At 28.6% G+C, this 18,170-nt stretch overlaps 1 protein-coding gene across 1 annotated transcript in view; it reads right to left on the reverse strand.

Moving 5' to 3' along the window:
• The window catches only part of LOC105847354 (uncharacterized), a 36,594-nt gene that overhangs the window by 16,687 nt on the left and 1,737 nt on the right, over nt 1-18,170 (reverse strand). The window contains exon 2 of the mRNA XM_065793711.1: nt 16,042-16,999. Within this exon, the coding sequence (XP_065649783.1) occupies nt 16,042-16,902 (861 nt within the window). The 5' untranslated portion in view covers nt 16,903-16,999. The remainder of the gene's footprint in view (nt 1-16,041; nt 17,000-18,170) is intronic.

An 18,170-nucleotide genomic window follows, 5' to 3' on the forward strand; every position in this document is an offset into this window, starting at 1 on the left:
TGGGGCGGATCTTCTAATGATGCCCTTTCTCTTTTAGACAAGGTGCAAAAACGCATTGTAAACATAGTTGGACCTGCTCTTGTAGCAAACCTCCAACCATTATCACATTGTCGTAATGTTGCTTCTCTTTCTCTTTTCTACAAATACTATAATGGGCACTGCTCTAAAGAGCTAGCGTCTCTTGCGCCTTCTACTAAAATTCATTCTCGTGTTACTCGTCATTTAATTAAGTGTAATCCGTTTTCTGTGACTGTTCCTAAGTGCTCCAAAAACGCTTATTCGTCTAGTTTTTTTCCTCGAACATCAGCTCTTTGGAATTCGCTTCCTTCATCTTGCTTTCCTGATTCATATAATTTGCAATCTTTTAAGTCGTCCGTCAATCGTTATCTTGCTCTACAATCTTAATCTTTTCTCTTTCAGTAACTTCCAACTTTAATTAGTGGCTGCTTGCAGCCTTGTTGGAAGCGAAGATGTTTTAAAAAAAAAAAAAAAAGAGAACTTTCTGGATAAATGGTCTTCCACTGTGTTCTGTGTGTTCTGTGATAAGATCTTTAGGGCTTTTTGGAGAAACTTAACTAAGTAATAATAGCTAAAAAAACTTTTAAGTCACTGGCAACTTAAAAAGAAGGGTGGTCTTGCCAAAGTTTTAAATGTAGCGCAGTACTGTCTCTGTTGACTGAAACCACCACAGCTCATATGAGCAAAATAACAGCATTCCAAATACATTCTTTTTTACAGCGCTCAACATTTTTTCTTTGAAACCTTTCAAATAAAATAAACATTTTGTTCATTAGATTCTAAAACATAAATGAATTCTGACAAAAAGCCATCTTAATTTTCTACAAATGTTGTCAAGTTTGCAGTTCTAAAGCGTTTGATCATACTCAAGGTAACTATCCTTTGATTAAATTTTTTTGAGTAAGTACTGCAGAGATGATTTATTAATTAATCCCCCGCGTACTTTAAAACTTAAATGTTACTTTTTTCTATTCAATGAAATAATTGATTTGATTCAAAACTTGGATATATACAAACTCTTTGAAAAGTCTGGAACTGAGACCAAAAAAGCTAAAAGCTACGTTTTGTTCTGTCATTTGCAATGTTTCAAAATGTTTTGGTCTGATTAACATCGCTTACAATAGCTTTAAAAAGATTTGTAGAAGACGCTAATTATTGGCGAGGACCTTCAAAGGTATCTAGCGTCAATGTTACTCAATGGGCAAGGATTCATTTTAACAAAAATTTGAGGCCCAGACAGAATATTTTTCAACTTCGTGTAACAAGAATTGATATCACAAGAGATATTCTCTGCTTGAAGACTAAGCTTGCTTAAAATTCTTGTTGTGTACCGGTAGGTTCTCTTACCCACAAACAATGGGCTTTTTTTTAACACAGCTTTCTTATAATTATTTTTGTAATAATTCGCTTGCTTAATGGGTGGTGATTATCAAAACTCTAATTAAAATTTTCAAAATTTAATTAGATAATAATTTTTGCGCAAATCTTTTCGACTAAATATGAAATTAGCAAATCAATTTAAAAATAATTTTATTAATATTAATTTTAATTACAAAAGTTTAAAAAGACAGAAGCGAAAGCCAAGTTTGGCTTTTGCTTCTGTCCTTGTTTATTTTAGATTTTTTTAGAAAATAGATTATTTTAAATTATTTTATTGATAATAGTAATAGTTGTGGTGTTATGATGTGCTTGCTTTATAAACAAAAACATCCAAGTTTGATACCCATCATGTCCCTTAAAGTACTGGGCTCAACTTATATCTAACTACAGCAGTCTTATTTGTCAGGCTTGGTGTTAAAGTTGAGTGTTCAGTTAGAAGCTAAAAGTTTATATATTTATGTTTTCATAAACAAGACAAATTTTATAATTTTTAAAACCATTTTTTTTAACAAAAAGCAATACATGTTTTGACTAACACAAGTCATCTTTAGTTAAAATTAAATATGTAAAATTTGTTAAAATAACTATAAAAGTGTTAAGAAAAAACAATACAAATATAATTATTCTTGTACAAACTAATAATTATATAACTACAAAAATACAATAAAATCAGTTAAAAAGTTTACCATGTTATACGAAAGAAATAGTAACAAAACAAAAGAATAGGTTAAAAAGATATGCAATATGTATAAAAAAGAGCAGCTAAACAGAAAGTGTCATTTGTACATGGCTAACCTGTTTATTCATTCCAAGTTTTAAGCATTCTATAAACATTCTTTAAGTTTTAGCTCAAATTTGTTAGATGTCGAATCTAACGCAGAAAAAACACTGCTCATTTAGTTATATTGGCGGAACTACTCGCCATCTGAAGACCCGGATATCTGAACATTACAAGAGGAACAAAAAGTCTCATATCTATAAACATCTCCATGCTAATGAAAATTGTTTCACGCAAATTAATGAGAAGTGTTTTTCTGTGTTAGATTCGACAATGTTTATGAAAATATTTACATTTTTAGTGCTTAAAAGAAATTTTAGTTGAATTATATATATATATATATATATATATATATATATATATATATATATATATATATATATATATATATATATATATATATATACAGTATCGGACAAAACGAGTGCAACCAAATAATGCTAATTTAGTTTCTTTATATAAAAATGCTGCATTTTTTCAATTTAGAGAAATAACTATGTAACTGATTAGAGACAAAGTTCTTCAAGTTTTATTCATCACAAAGTTCATTATTTGTACACGAAAATTAATAAATTAATCAAAAGTATTAAAAAAAGTTGATTTCCTTCTGGACAAAACAAGTGCAACTCGACAAAATGTTGACCAAGCTGTATTTCGCTATCAATATTTCGTGGCAAATCCTTTGTTGTCGATTACAGCCTTGCATCTTCGAGGCATGGGGTTTCGATCAGGCGATCAATGAAACTTTGTGGAATCGCTGCCCAGGCCTTTTGGATTTGTTCAAACAGTTGATCCTTATTACGAACACCTTCACGATTAATTCTGCGGTTGACGATCTCCCACAGGTTCTCGATAGGGTTGAGATCCAGAGATTGAGGCGGCCAATCCATCACCGATAGGTGGTTGTCTTGAAACTACTGCTTGACTACTTTTGCTGTGTGTTTCGGATCGTTGTCTTGCTGAAAAACCCTTTTTATTGGTATATTCCATTCAGCATGAGGTAATATAACATCTTTCAGGATATTTTTATACATGAAATGGTCCATTATTTCATCGTTTCGATATATTGGACCTAGACCGTTAGCAAAAAAACACCCCCAGACCATTACATTGCCTTCACCATGCTTCACGGTCTTATGGCAGTAATATAAATCGAGGCATTTTCCGGCCGGTCGACGTACACGGCAAGTGCCATCGCTACCAATGATGTTAAACTTCGATTCATCACTGAACAGGATAGTTCGCCATTTCTGCACATTCCAGTCAGTATGAGATGTAGCAAACAGGAGTCTTTTCTTCTGGTTTTTTAGTGAAATCAGCGGTTTCTTTGCAGGGCGTCGAGAAAACAATCCGGCTTCAACATTACGTCGTCTGATTGTTCGGTCCGATACAGGCAGCTCTAATTGCTTTTGTATCTCGACTGATGATATCCAGAGATCCTTCTTAGCGGATCTGAAGATCATAGAATTGTCTTTAGAAGTGGTGCAACGCGGTCTTCCACCTTTGTTATCTGCTGCTAAGTTCCCCGTAGAACGATATTTGGAACATAGTCTTGATACGGTCCATTTTTTCACGCGATATTTATAACAAATACTTTCTTGTGACATTCCACTCACGTAATCACCAATAATTTTCTTTCTTAGTTCTAACCCAAGACTGTCGGGAGCAATTTTTGCACTTGAAGTCATAAAAATAATAAAAATAAATAATCACGCTTCTCAAGGCTTACCGTGTTACATTTAACTTGATACAATAATGCTCTGTGAAACACAACGTCTTGGTTGGATGTGGACTGTATTGATGTAATGAAACACTTGCTGTATTTCACTTCTTGTATTGATGTTCTTCGATAAAACACTTTGATAAAATTCACTTCGATAAACTGTTTTGATAATACTGACTAAATTGACTTCCATATACTGACTGAATTACATGTCGATTTACATGTTTCTTATATAGTAAAATAAACCTGTGTGAACCTGTTCTGGAAGATTCTAGATGCTTCTTTTCGATGCTTCTGGAAGCTTCTGGATGCGTCTCTATGCTACTGAATGTTTCTGGATATTTCTGGATGCTACTGGATGCTTCTAGATGCTTCTTCTGGAAACTTCTGGAAGCTTCTGCTTGCTTCTGGAAACTTCTGGATACTTCCTTTAATTATTAAAAAACTTCCGTGACGTTGACACGGACCAGACTTAAGAAAATGAAACAAACCAAAAAAGTTGCACTTGTTTTGTCCGCTGCAAAATGGCACTTGTCAACGAAATTCTGCCTGTGTGCTGTCACCTGTCAGCTGAATGCTCATGTCATGGCATGCTATGACTCCAGACTCCTGAACTGTTTGCTGTGGTAGTATAGTTCGTTTCGTTTTTAAGACATGTAAAATTAGGAACACTTTTTAGCATTGTTCGATGTTGGTTGCAAATGTTTTGTCCAATACTGTATATATATATATATATATATATATATATATATATATATATATATATATATATATATATATATTAGTACTTATAAAAACTTGTAAAAAAAAGTTGATTAATTTGCTCACAATATGTTGTGACTATATGATTTGTTAATTTGGTTCAATATTTGATCATGCTTTTAGTTTATTTTAATAATTTCTAAGGTCACTCAAATGAGAGGAGTTAGAGAAGCAACTCCACGGAAAACAGTTAAAAATATTTTTAATGTTATCATGGAACACGGGCATTATTTAGCGAGGATGGAAGAAAAGAAGAAAGTAAATTTACAAGCACTCCTTATTATAAATGCATAAAAGGTAGGCATTGAATTGGAGTTTGTAGCCATTTCATCTTATATAAGACTGAAATATTTTTGTTAGCAATAATTCGCAGAATGTGGAACAATAATACGTTGTTCATTTTCTCTTATTCATTATTTGCAAATTTATTTGCGGTCGTTTTTTATTTTAGTTTAGCTTTTTTATGTAGGACTTTTCAAAACTTATAACAAGTATTTTAATATAAATTTTTATTGTGGATGTCATTTAGTTTGTTGACTTTAGAGAAATCATATTCATAATCAAAATTTCTTTACTTTGCTTTTGAATTTAATCGTTTTTTTTTTTGATTTTCTAAAACATGCTCTATGATTGACAGACAGTTTTGTGATAAAATTATTTCTTTAGATGCTATTGTTGGTGACAAAATTGGTTAAGATGCAAACAAAATCGAGGGTGTCATTGGCGACATATTAGAACGAGCCGAAAAATAATGTTTTTGCTAAATTGTATTTACATATTAATATTGTCAAAAATATTACTCTTTTCATTTTTTTTGTAATGATTTGTGTCAATACTGGGATTTAATTACCCAGCTAACACTACACGTACAAAAACGTACAATGTGCGTTCAGTTCACGTTCTGAACGTCCTAAACCTTTTTTGAACCAAAATAATTTTCTTTGGTCACCATGGAACGTTCGAAAGACGTCTGAATTACATTCGGAAAGTGCGCAGGAATACATTAAAGTACAGATCAAATGACCAGCTAAACTAAAATTAAAAACCATAATGATGGTAATCACTTTGTTAAATATTTATTTTTATGGTTAACTCTCAGTAGATATTTTAACATCTGATAATTGCGTTTGCCATTTTTTTACAAAAGGATTATATACAAGTATCAACTTAATAAATATATACATACACCTATCAATAAGTGTATATAGATTCAGCTAAGTAAATCTATATAAACTTATTAATAAGTAAATTTTTATTTGTTAATAACTACATTCCTGAATCCTCTGCCATCCCTTCTGCCACCAGGAGCTTTTTATTTAAAATAAGGCAGGTCTTTACCTCCATTCTGGGCCTATATGAGGAAGGCCCTTTTGATTTAGGCCCAGGGTGGCTTCAGCGCCAAACCAAGAAATCACTCCTAGACAAGACTATATTTAAAAAAAAAGATTAAATGATAAATTAAAGAAATAAAAAATAGTGTTTATTTAGTAAAAAACCATTTAATAAAACAAATTTACAACATCATTAAGATTTATCTACCAAGTTCCTCCCTTTTGCGTCTCTTACCTCCTTTAGTGTCTCTGTAAAAGAAAGTGAGAAATACTTTTTATAATGTCGCTTCAAGACAACTTGCACAGCATCAAGACAAGCAGAAGTCATTTTTTTAAGCTGGTTATCAATGAAGCTTATACGAGTTTTAGTGGTTAGCAATGGAGCATAAAATGATTTTTAAATCTTAGGGGCAAGAATATTCCCAAAAAAATGTGTTCTTCTGCAAAACTGAGCAGCTGGATTAGATTTATAATTTGTAATTATTAGCAAAACTTTTTTCACTTTTACCAGAAACAATATCAAAAGTTGCATCCTCAGCTAAAACATAAAACTTTTTCATCCAAGACTCAGTAAGGAGTTTTCCAAACAATGCAAGCACGCACATTTCTTTTATGGCAGTTTTATTACAAAATGCCCCTCTTAAAATTGCTAGCGAACTTTTACATTTTACTGTTCCAACAGTGAGGAAATCTTTAAACTTACTATAATGCTTCATAAAAATGAAACAAGTATGAAAACGAATATGAAGCCAATTTCCACGATATCTTGGAATAATACTTTGTAGATCATCTTTGATGTCTATAAACCTCATTTTGTTCATTACTATAATAATTTTAATTGTCATACAATCATTTCCGAATAATTAGCAACTCTCACTCTCAAGAGACTGCAATGCTGAGCGACATGAAAATGCAATTGTGTCAAGAAGTTCAAATGTGTTCAAATGGCAGTTCAGCTCATTCAAATTCTTGCCCCAGGTTGAACAAACTTTGTTTATAGTAAGATGGTTGACTGCAACTCTGTCTGAGATTGTGTTAGATATATTGTTAATAATCGAGAATTATCAAAGCTACTTTGGTAAAAATCTGAATAAACAAATGCCATATAATCAATTGAAGTGCATATATGACTTTCATAATCGAATGCTGTTCCTCCTGGTAACTGATCTAGAGCAATAACAAGACATTTATCTTTAGATGTTAAGTTAATGCTATTAATGTGGACACTTTCTTGTGTTGTAGCATCAAACTCAAGAGTAAGATTATTACTATCCATAGCACACTCTGCTGCTTGCAAATCTAAAATACTGCCAAGTTCATGAGCCCTTTGCTCAGCAGTACTTCGATGAAGAATATTATTAAAAACAACACACATATAATGCCCTATTTTGCTCATAAGATATGGAATGTTACCTGTTGGTATATTACACAACAACATTATAAATTATTATTCTTATTTGTAATGAATATGTTTTTTCATCTTCTGGCATAATTACACTATTTTCCTCCTAAATCTGGAGCAAATCACTCTCCAAACTAGCAATTACCCTGTTACTTGTCAAAACAGCCGCATTATGCTTTGTTTTGAGTTGCCTTAACTTATGCTTTTCATTTAATTTAAAGTGATGAATTTTCTCAACGTAATTTTATTTTTGTGTGTGTGTTTTTTAAGATCTAGTATTTCTGCCCTTAAAGCTTTATTTTTTTTCTTTTTTGTTTAACATTTTGTCTTAGAACACATAATTGATTTAGCATGCTGTTTAATTCAGCTTTTAGTAGTGCTATATTGTTCTGACGTTCTTTGTAAGAGTTAGCAAACCGAGAAGATAAGTAAGATTGTTTTATAGGGCCAAATTTTCTCTAAATATATGTTTAATTACATCTCATTCGCTATAACTTGCAGATGTTGATGTTCCACTCGTTAAAAGAGATAAAACATTCGTATTGGTATTTGAAACATCTGAGCCTAATGTTTCGTATACCAATACAAATGATAATACAATATGAGGCAAACTTGATATATGGCTTAAAAAAGGTTTATTGCAAAATTCAAAAAAACACTTACTCTCCTCAGCCCTGTTAAAATTTCTAGCCCAATACAATGATTTATTTATGAGACTCTTAACCTGATTTTCACATGTTTCTATCTCAAAATGTGTAGTGACTTGTTGAGATGTTTTGAGAAATGAATCACAATTTTTTGTAAATAATAAAAAACTGCCCATTTCTACATACTGTATTACACTCTGTATTAGAGTCAATGCCTATTTGCGACAATTCAAAATTAGCAGTTAAATACTTTTAGCATTCACCATAAAACTTTGTTTTTGGCCCCATGATAGGGCCAAAAATTAGGGTTAAATACTTTTTGCATTCACCATAAAACTTTGTTTTTGGCCCTGTGATTGGAGAAAAAAAAAAATTAATTTTTATAATTAAAAATTAAAATATTTAAATAATGGTAAATATAATGACATTATAATTTAGTACAATTTAATAATCTATATGCGAGTGTATCGCCTTATTGAAGCTTAAAACAGTTATCCAATTGGAATATAATATTAAGGTGTCTGAGTATGCTTTTTTTTCCAATTAAATAAGGCAGGTAGTAAGAAAAAAGGTTTTTAAAAGTGAGAGAATATATTAGAAAAACAAACCAGCATTCCTTTGAAATATACTTGATGTCTAAACAGCAACCAATTTTTACCTAATTGGAGTATAGCATTAAGGTGCCTGAGTATGCATTTTTTTTCAATGCAATTTGGCAGGTAAGAAAAAAGGTTTTTAAAGTTGAGAAAGCATATTAGAAAAATAAACCAGCATTCCTTCGATGTATACTTGATGTCCAAAAGCAAGCAAATTTTTACCTAATTGGAGTATAGCATTAAGATATCTGAGTATGATTTTTTTTCAATGAAATTTGGCAGGTAGTAAGAAAAAAGGCTTTTAAAGTTGAGAAAGCATATTAGAAAAATAAACCAGCATTCCTTCGATATATACTTGATGTCCAAAAGCAAGCAAATTTTTACCTAATTGGAGTATAGCATTAAGATGTCTGAGTATGATTTTTTTTCAATGAAATTCGGCAGGTAGTAAGAAAAAAGGTTTTTAAAGTTGAGAGAACATATTAGGAAATTGAACCAGCATTCCTTCTATTTATACTTGATGTCCAAAAAACAAGCAAATTTTTAACAACAATAAATCATAATAAATAAAATTTTAACTCTTCTTTGAGTTAAAATTTTATTTATTATGAATTTATTGTTTTTAAAAAAATCCATGTAAAATTAAGGTTCCATAATTATTGTATTCAAAAAATATCTATGTTGATGCATATTTCTAAAAAATAACAGAGCAAAACAAGTCCATACGATGCAACTTTTCAACTAACTTGAAAAAGCGTGTCACAGAATTTGGCCAAAAAAAAGGCTTTGTAAAATCCGGATTTACGCGTACCTCTATATATATATATATATATATATATATATATATATATATATATATATATATATATATATATATATATATATATATATATATATATATATATATATATATATATATATATATATATATATATATATATGTATATAAATATATATATATATATATATATATATATGTATATAAATATATATATATATATATATGTATATAAATATATATACATATATATATATATATATATATATATATATATATATATATATATATATATATATATATATATAGTCAATTTAACGAAATTCTCCTGATATCATAAGGAAAAATTCGTTAAATTGCCCTGTTTTTTTAAAAACATGGAGGGCTCTATATATATATATATATATATATATATATATATATATATATATATATATATATATATATATATATATATATATATATATATATATATATATATATATATATATATATATATATATATATATATATATATATATATATATATATATATATATATATATATATATATATATACTAGAGCGTGATTATTCACAATTTTTTGACTTAAGCGTGTTTTTCTTCTCCCTAAAACAACAATTTTATAGATTTCTTTTAAATTTCTAAAAAACTTTTTTATCTTGAAATGGATGATTTCGTAAAACGAACAATTTTCTGACTGCACTGAATTTAAAATAAATTAAATTTCAGTAAAGTTACTAGTTTTAAATGAATAAAAATGAGAATGCAGCTTTTAAATTTTTAAGTTTATTAAGGCTGCTGATAGGTACTGGTCAATATTACTTATTTGACCCCATATATAAGTTTATTCTTCTATATCTTAAATGTATATCTAAATTTTGTAATTTTACTTCTTATGTGAATTTTTTATATATATTATAAGAATAAAATTTATAATATAATTAGAATCTGCAAATTTAAGAAATTAAAATTATTAAAGCTACTAAAAGTCCAATCTTGTATTTTATCATAAATGTTAATAGCATAAATGTTCTTTTTTATATAAAATAGAAACACAAAAGTTAAAATAAACTAACTAGCAATTCATATTATATTTTTAATATATATATGACCTTGATTTCTAATTTATTTTCTGACACATGTATCTACTATAGTGTGTTTATACAAGCATTTCCTCACTTTTTTTGCTTATCTTAATCAATACGGCTTTTTTAGGAACAAAAAACAAAAAAAAAGAATCATGATTGAAAAGATTGCTGGTTCAGTATGACATCACACTGCTCACCTAAATATATATATATATATATATATATATATATATGTATATATATATATATATATATATATATATATATATATATATATATATATATATATATATATATATATATATATATATATATATATATATATATATATAGCTGAAAGTAAAAAACGAGATATATGTTTTTATATATTAACATTTGATATATGAAATAAAAGTTAATGTAATTTTTTATTTTACTTTTGTTTGTTTTTACTCATATTTAAAATTTTAGAATCAAAAACCTAAATAATTATAAATAAGAAAGTGATGCAAGTGATAGAGTCAAGTGACGAAAAATCATGTGTTATAGAGAATTTACAAGAATTATCTCATACCAATCCACAAATATCTTCCTCAAGATGCTCGAACGCTACTTAGCTCTCCAAAAACCATAAAAACTCAATCAAAATGTGGTGGTGAGTATGTTTATTTTGGAATTAAGAGTGAAGTTATTAGACTACTTTCATACAGGACTGTTAAAAGTGACTTAATGATTCCTCTTTTCCTGTCATCTACTGTTTAGCTCTGGCCTGTTCTTGGTTTTTTGAGGGCTCTGATGTTTTTATTATCGGAATTTTTGGTGGAAATAGCAAACCTAATCCTTTGATAGGTTTCTTATCAAATTTTGTGAATGAATGGATGGAAATTAAAGACTCTGGGATTAATTTTAATGGATTTCATATTAGTTTAGCAATTCAAGCTTTTGTTTGTGATACTCCAGCTAGAACTTATATAAAGAATATTGTTAACCATAATGGGTACAACTCTTGTGAAAGTTGTTGTGTTCATGGTTCCATAGCGGAAGAGTTGTCTTCAATGATGAATTTGGTTTCAATAAAAGGGATAATCAGACTTTTCAACACTATGGCTATCTAGATCATCAAAAAGCAGTTTCTCCACTTGTGAATATAGGTATTGAGTGTATTAGTTCTTTTTTTTTTGGATTATATGCATTTGGTATGTTTAGGGGTAACAAAATGAATTTTAAAATATTTATTAAAAGGTCCTGTGGGAAAAATATCTGCATCACAAATAGCTGAAATTAACAATAGATTAATTTGTTTAACTGGAAATATGCCAATCGAATTTGCTTGTCAACCACGAAGTCTTCAAGATATAGATCATTGGAAAGCTACAGAGTTTAGGCAGTTTTTGATATATTTAGGCGCTGTTGTACTAAAGGGTGTTGTATCTGAACAGGTATATGAGCATTTTCTCCTGTTAAGCATTTCTATTGGTATTATGTTGACGTCAAATGACCAATTTGGTAACAACCATTAGGAATATGCACGCAGTATGATGACACATTTTGTTTATTCATGCAAGTATATTTATGGAGAAACTTTTACTGTATATAATGTGCATAGCCTACTCCATTTAATCGATGATTGTATTAACCATTGCTCACTTAACAGTATCTCTTGTTTTCCATTTGAAAATTTTCTACTGAAAGACTGAAACTGTCAGTTAGCACCTCCAAGAGCCCTTTTGAGCAAGTGTGTAAAAAGCAAATAGAGTTTCAAAATTTTTGGAAACATGCGTCACACAAATCATTATTTACAAAAGTATCTAAAAGTAAGAAAGATAGATATTTCCTTCTTACTGACATTTCGGTTGCTTTTGTGACTACAAATGAAATAAACAGAACTTTTCATTGTGATATTATCAATCCACGATACCTATGTAATTTATATGACAAACTAGTTCCATCACTGCAATTTAATATTGCATTGTTAGTAAAAGGAAACTATGGAAAAGTAGAAAAAAAACTAATTTCTAAGATTGAATTGAGAAAAAAATGTGTGTGTCTTCCTGAATGCAGAGGGCTCGCCATATTTCCTGTTGTGCATGAAGCAGAAACTGAAAAGTTTGTTTATAATGAATAAATTTAACTTCAGTTTAATATTGTATGTTTATTTAAATATGACAGAAGTATGCAGTAAATATATGTGGTAAAAACTCTTTTTTGTAAATGTAAACCTAAAGTTATTTGTTTAATAATGTAAGTTAAATGCAATAATTTGAAAATATAAAAATATAGAAGTTCACAATTAAATTATCAAGTCATGAAAATTAATTTATTTCTCAGGCATGATATTGCACTTACATATTTAATTTGTTTTTAACATATTTAAAAATATTTAAGTTATCTTTATTTTTTTAAGCATTAATTATCATTCCCAAATAGGTCATTCTTTCTTTTTTAAACAATGATTTGACATTGTTTTATCATTGTTTTATGATTTGACATTATTTTATATATCACTATAGTTTGGAATCAGTTAACAGTGTTGTGCAACAGTTTATATAATACTTATTTTGTGGTGTATATATGCATCAGGTTTATTTATTTATTGTTAAGGTTACATATTTTTTGAATAAATTGCTATTCTTTTGCAATATATTAAGAGTCGTATGGAAGGAGTTATTGAGGAAGAAAAAAAAAACCATTCCCACGATCTGGATAGTAGATAAGAATGTCTGTTGGCCAAAAGGCATTAATGTTATTAGAGCTTGCTCACAGCAATGGCCACCAAAAGATGACTGGATTAAATATCCTATAATAAAAATTAAGATTCAACTAGGTATTTTGCAGGATTTTTTTATTACAATCTTTTTGTTCCACATTTTTTTAAATTTCATTTACTTATTATTTTATTGGATTTTTTACTTTTATTCATAGATGATAAAAGTTTATGTGATGGTTTTGATTTTACATCGGAAGAAGAATAAGTTTTTTTTATTTGATAGATACATCTTACTTTTATTTTATATTACTATTTACCTAATATTTATATATTTTAGATTTAATAGCTGTAAAGAGAAAATCTTCTATGAAAAAATCACCATTTCAACAACTATTTAAATCTCCCTTCACTTCATTTCATTCTTTTTCTAATGTATTATCAACTGAGTCACAATCCTCATTATTTACATCTTCACCTTTCTCCCAAAATAAAAGAAAAGAGATTTCTCCTATTATTTTACCCCCAATCCATCGGCAACCGTTAAAATCGAGAATACCGCAACGAATTTTAAAACCATTGTTCTCATCACAGCCTAATTCTCCATTTATTTCAACTTCATCTGTATCAAAAAGCTATGAACAAGAAAGTATAAATACTTTAAATATTGCATTAAACAAGTTTCCATTAACACAAGCAAGTATGGAATAATTTACAATAAAATTTACTTAAAATTATGCCAGTTTTCAACTTTTATATTGTTATAAAGATAAGTTTTTGGGTTTTTTAAATATTTCTTTTTTAAATTTTACAGGATTTCAGTATAAGGTTCTCCACAAGTTACAAGAGATTTTAGAAGAAATAAAGAAGCAGGGTGAAATAAATGATTTGCCTGATTCGACTTATTTTATAAATAAAATGTCAGATTTGGTAGGTTTTAATGAGTTTGACAAGGGGTTGAATGATATTTGTCAACACACTCGTTTGGTAGGTTTTAGTATAAGTAAGTGATACAAAATGCTACGTGATTTCGCTTTTATGTTATAGAATTCTCATGGATCTTTCTAATATAATGAAGAATTTTAAACATAATGGGTTGCCATAATACTATATTGGGTTACTATGTTTTGCACATTAAATTTATATACCATCATTTATGCGTTTTTATTGTATAATTAAATGATTTTTTTTTAGAGAACTCAGTTTTCCAAAATAGGTGGTGTTTCATGCTATACAAATGTAAAATCAATGCTCTTAAAGTATGTATCCTTGAAAAAATGTTCAGTATTTATTTAATTAATTAAATCTTTTGTTTTTAACATTTTGCTTTACATAAGATTTATGAAATAAAAAACACTAGATTATATGAGTTAACATTTATGCTGGTTAAGATGAAGCCCGAATTTTTTAAAATTGCTGATATCTGAAAATGGTGGCGGAAGATGATTATAAAACAGAAAATCATATACCTCTCCTCTGCCAGCTATATTCTTTGATTACATACTTTAATATATGCTATATATTTATTAATAATTCGTTTTACTACCAAGACTCATGACAAACAAATTAATGTCAAGTTTTAATCTGGATGGAACGAGGAACAAGAATGCGTTTCGTAAGACAAATCTGATGAAGGTTATTGCTGGTACATATTTTTTTTTATAATTATAATATATTATAAATAGTCAAGGATGGGTTTTAATAATCTAAAAGGTTTAACAAAATAAAAAATCATTTTTGTAATTTTTTATTTTTAATTAAGTTAAAAATAATGGAATTTCATTTACAGGGATGCAACCAAACAATTATGTTTTACTCATATTAATAATAAAATGGCTTTTTTGGTTAATGTTTATTTATGCATGGCTAACTAAACTATTTATAATATATATTATAAATCTTATATTTTAATTCTGTTTTTTGCAGAGGCCATGCCAAAGTATGATGAAATGGAAATAGAAAAATGCGTTGGAAGTATGCTTAAAAGAGCGCCATTTAGAAAAGGCGGAGGTGGACGGGATAAAGAAAATCATAATGACAGTTTTCAAGATATTCTTTAAATATTTTTGTAATGTGAAATATCTTTAACATAGTTTATACTGCAAATTGTGTTTTACATCTGCACTTGCTGACGTTCCGGTTATGTTTTCTAAACGCTAAAATCCAGTGTTAAAAACCCCACAATGGTGGGGTTTTTAACACTGGATTTTAGCGTTTTAAGTTAAGCTATGAGCGTAATTCAGTTATCAAATGTCTAAAATTACTAAAGTAGCTTAACGAACGTCGTTTGAGCGCTTTAAAGGCGTTCTGAACATCTTTTGAACGTTCAAAAGACGCTTTTTCTGGGCCAAGTTTCTGCTGTTCTATCATGAACACTTCAATACGCAAATGAAACTTTTACGTCTCTATAGAAAGTCTTTTGAACGTCCGAAAAAGACGTCTTTAAGCGTCTAATCTAGAATCAGTTTAGAACGCTCATTGTACATTTTTTGTACGTCCCCGCGTTTGCTGGGATGGTTACTATAACAAAAACTTTAACGTTCATTTTAAAATTTTTCTCGTAAAAAATAGACGAAACTTTATTATCGGGATTGTTGACATACAAGTAAAGCAGTATAAATCATTCAGTTCGCGTGTGTGTGCGTGTCTTTTTAAATGCGCACGAGTGTAAGTTTTTGTGCGCTTAAATACGTGTCTGTGTGTGCGCTGCATTAACGTTAAATAATCCAATCGTTCTGAATAATTTACTATTTCAATCTATGCATTGTAAAATAAGAAAAAAATTAATAAGGAAAATATTACCAATAAATTAAAAAAAAAAAACAAATGATAAAACAAGTAAAAAAACTTACTTTTAAAATTGATCGGCTGTAAAAGTATTTGTCTATATTAAAGTTGGGCATTGGAGGTTCACCACGAAACATTCCACCGCTAATTAAATATATTGATGAATACTTTTTCCATAACTCTTTTGTTTCGTCCATTCCTTTTTGAAGTTGAGACCCTTTACTTCTATCAGAACTTGTATCATCGTGATTTAGGATTTCTCCTAATAATGAATTCATGTCAGCATTATATTGAAACACATGCTGTTGATGACCATGCCAAACTAAATCATTATCATAGCATGGCACAACAAACGTTTTTCGATGGTTACGTTTAATAGAAAGCATAATAAAATAGCGTTTCACCGCTTTTTCCAAAAAATCAACGTCCCTGAAATGCGGAAACAAAACGTTATAGCTAAAGATTCTGTGACGTTGAGCAGCAGAAATAATGTCATACGAACATTTAAATGGTTCAGAAGATATAAGTAAAGGATTTATATCAGATAAGTCAACTCGGTAATCTACATTAGGATACTCCGCTGACCAGTATTTTTGTGAGATACTATGAGTATGTAGGGCTAAGAACATCGGAACATGATCAATAACTTTTCCAACAAGCTTTTTACAATCTTTGTTGTATGCTGATGGATTTAGTATATGCGAATGCCAAACCCATTCAATATCTAGTGGAGCAATTACAACTAGGTCGTACTTTGCAAGAAGAGGCAGCCAGTAATTCTCATAACGATATACCGCATTTTTTAACACGTTTTCACAATACAAAGCAGGATATTTGTCAACAAGACGAAGAAAATCATACTCAGCTTGAGCTGTTTCTACCAAACTAATATTTGATTGAAGTTTTATACTTGGTGTATTGCCCATAACTTGAAGAATTACACGCAGAAAAGCTAAACAACGTTAATTTATAATGAAATTATCAATCTTCCGTTCTTTCTTGTGCCTTTAGTAACTCCTATAACTAAATTAAAAAAAAGAAATTGGAGATTAAAATAATACAAAAAACTGTACATTTAAATTCTTAATATTCAAGAAATATGTATCAATGTAATAGATAATTAATGAAATAAGTAAAAAAATGATAATGAAAAAGAAAGATTATTAATCTTAAAAGATAATAATCATAAAACTCTTAGAAAAACTAAGAAAAAATGTTACTTGAAAAAAAAAATGTAGCAAGAATTATTATATAAATAAAAATTAAATTAACTTCGTATTTGACACAGGATTGCTGTTTCCTAAAGAACTTTATTCACAATTTTAATCTAAAAAACATCGGATTTGCTGACCTAAACTAAACATGGATTTGCAGTCAAAAATGCAAAACCTGGTGTCAAAAAGAAAAAAGCTTATATGTGAACTATGTGCATAGATACTTTATTAATTTGCTGTGTCATTATCGATAACAAAAAAAAAAAATTTTTTTTTCCAAATTATATAAAGTATGCAATCATAGAGGAAGTTAGCCTATGATAGAATTCTGGTTATAGAATTCTATCATAGGTTTTTATTGGAATAAACTTATACAAAACGTTTAATGACTTTGATGGATTTTTTTATTTATTTATTATTATTTGCAATAATTCGTTTATAACTTTATTATTAATTGCTATTGCACATGTTACAAAGAGTGCACCTATTTAATGTTTTTTTTTTTAGTCTTCAATATATTAATTTGAAGCAACAATATTAGGAAAATAGGCATCTTTTTGCTCAATTTAAAAACGCATTGTTTTGTTCAAGTATCTAAGCCTTAAATAAAAAGTTACTTACAATAAAGCGTATATAAATTTTTTTATAAAACAGCTTATTATTATATTATAAGGTAATTAATATAAAATCAAAATAAATTATTTTGAGTTTAAACAACCAAGATTACTTAACAATGTTTTTTAATTTAACGGGTGATGCGGAATTTATCGGACAAATCCTAATTTCATTATTTGAGCATAATAATTAGTTTTTGTGGCTTATCTTTGATTTTTAAAAACTGATTATTACTTGAGCATAATATTCAGTTTTTGTTGTAAAATGAGATTAAATGCAGCTGAACGAGAATCTTTTCAAAAGCGACTAAAAATGTTTTTTGTAAATAAACCTAATATAAAAAAAAAAAAATCGTAAATCATTTT

This window comes from Hydra vulgaris, chromosome 03, assembly GCF_038396675.1.
Source record: "Hydra vulgaris chromosome 03, alternate assembly HydraT2T_AEP".
In the NCBI taxonomy this organism is placed as follows: domain Eukaryota; kingdom Metazoa; phylum Cnidaria; class Hydrozoa; order Anthoathecata; family Hydridae; genus Hydra; species Hydra vulgaris.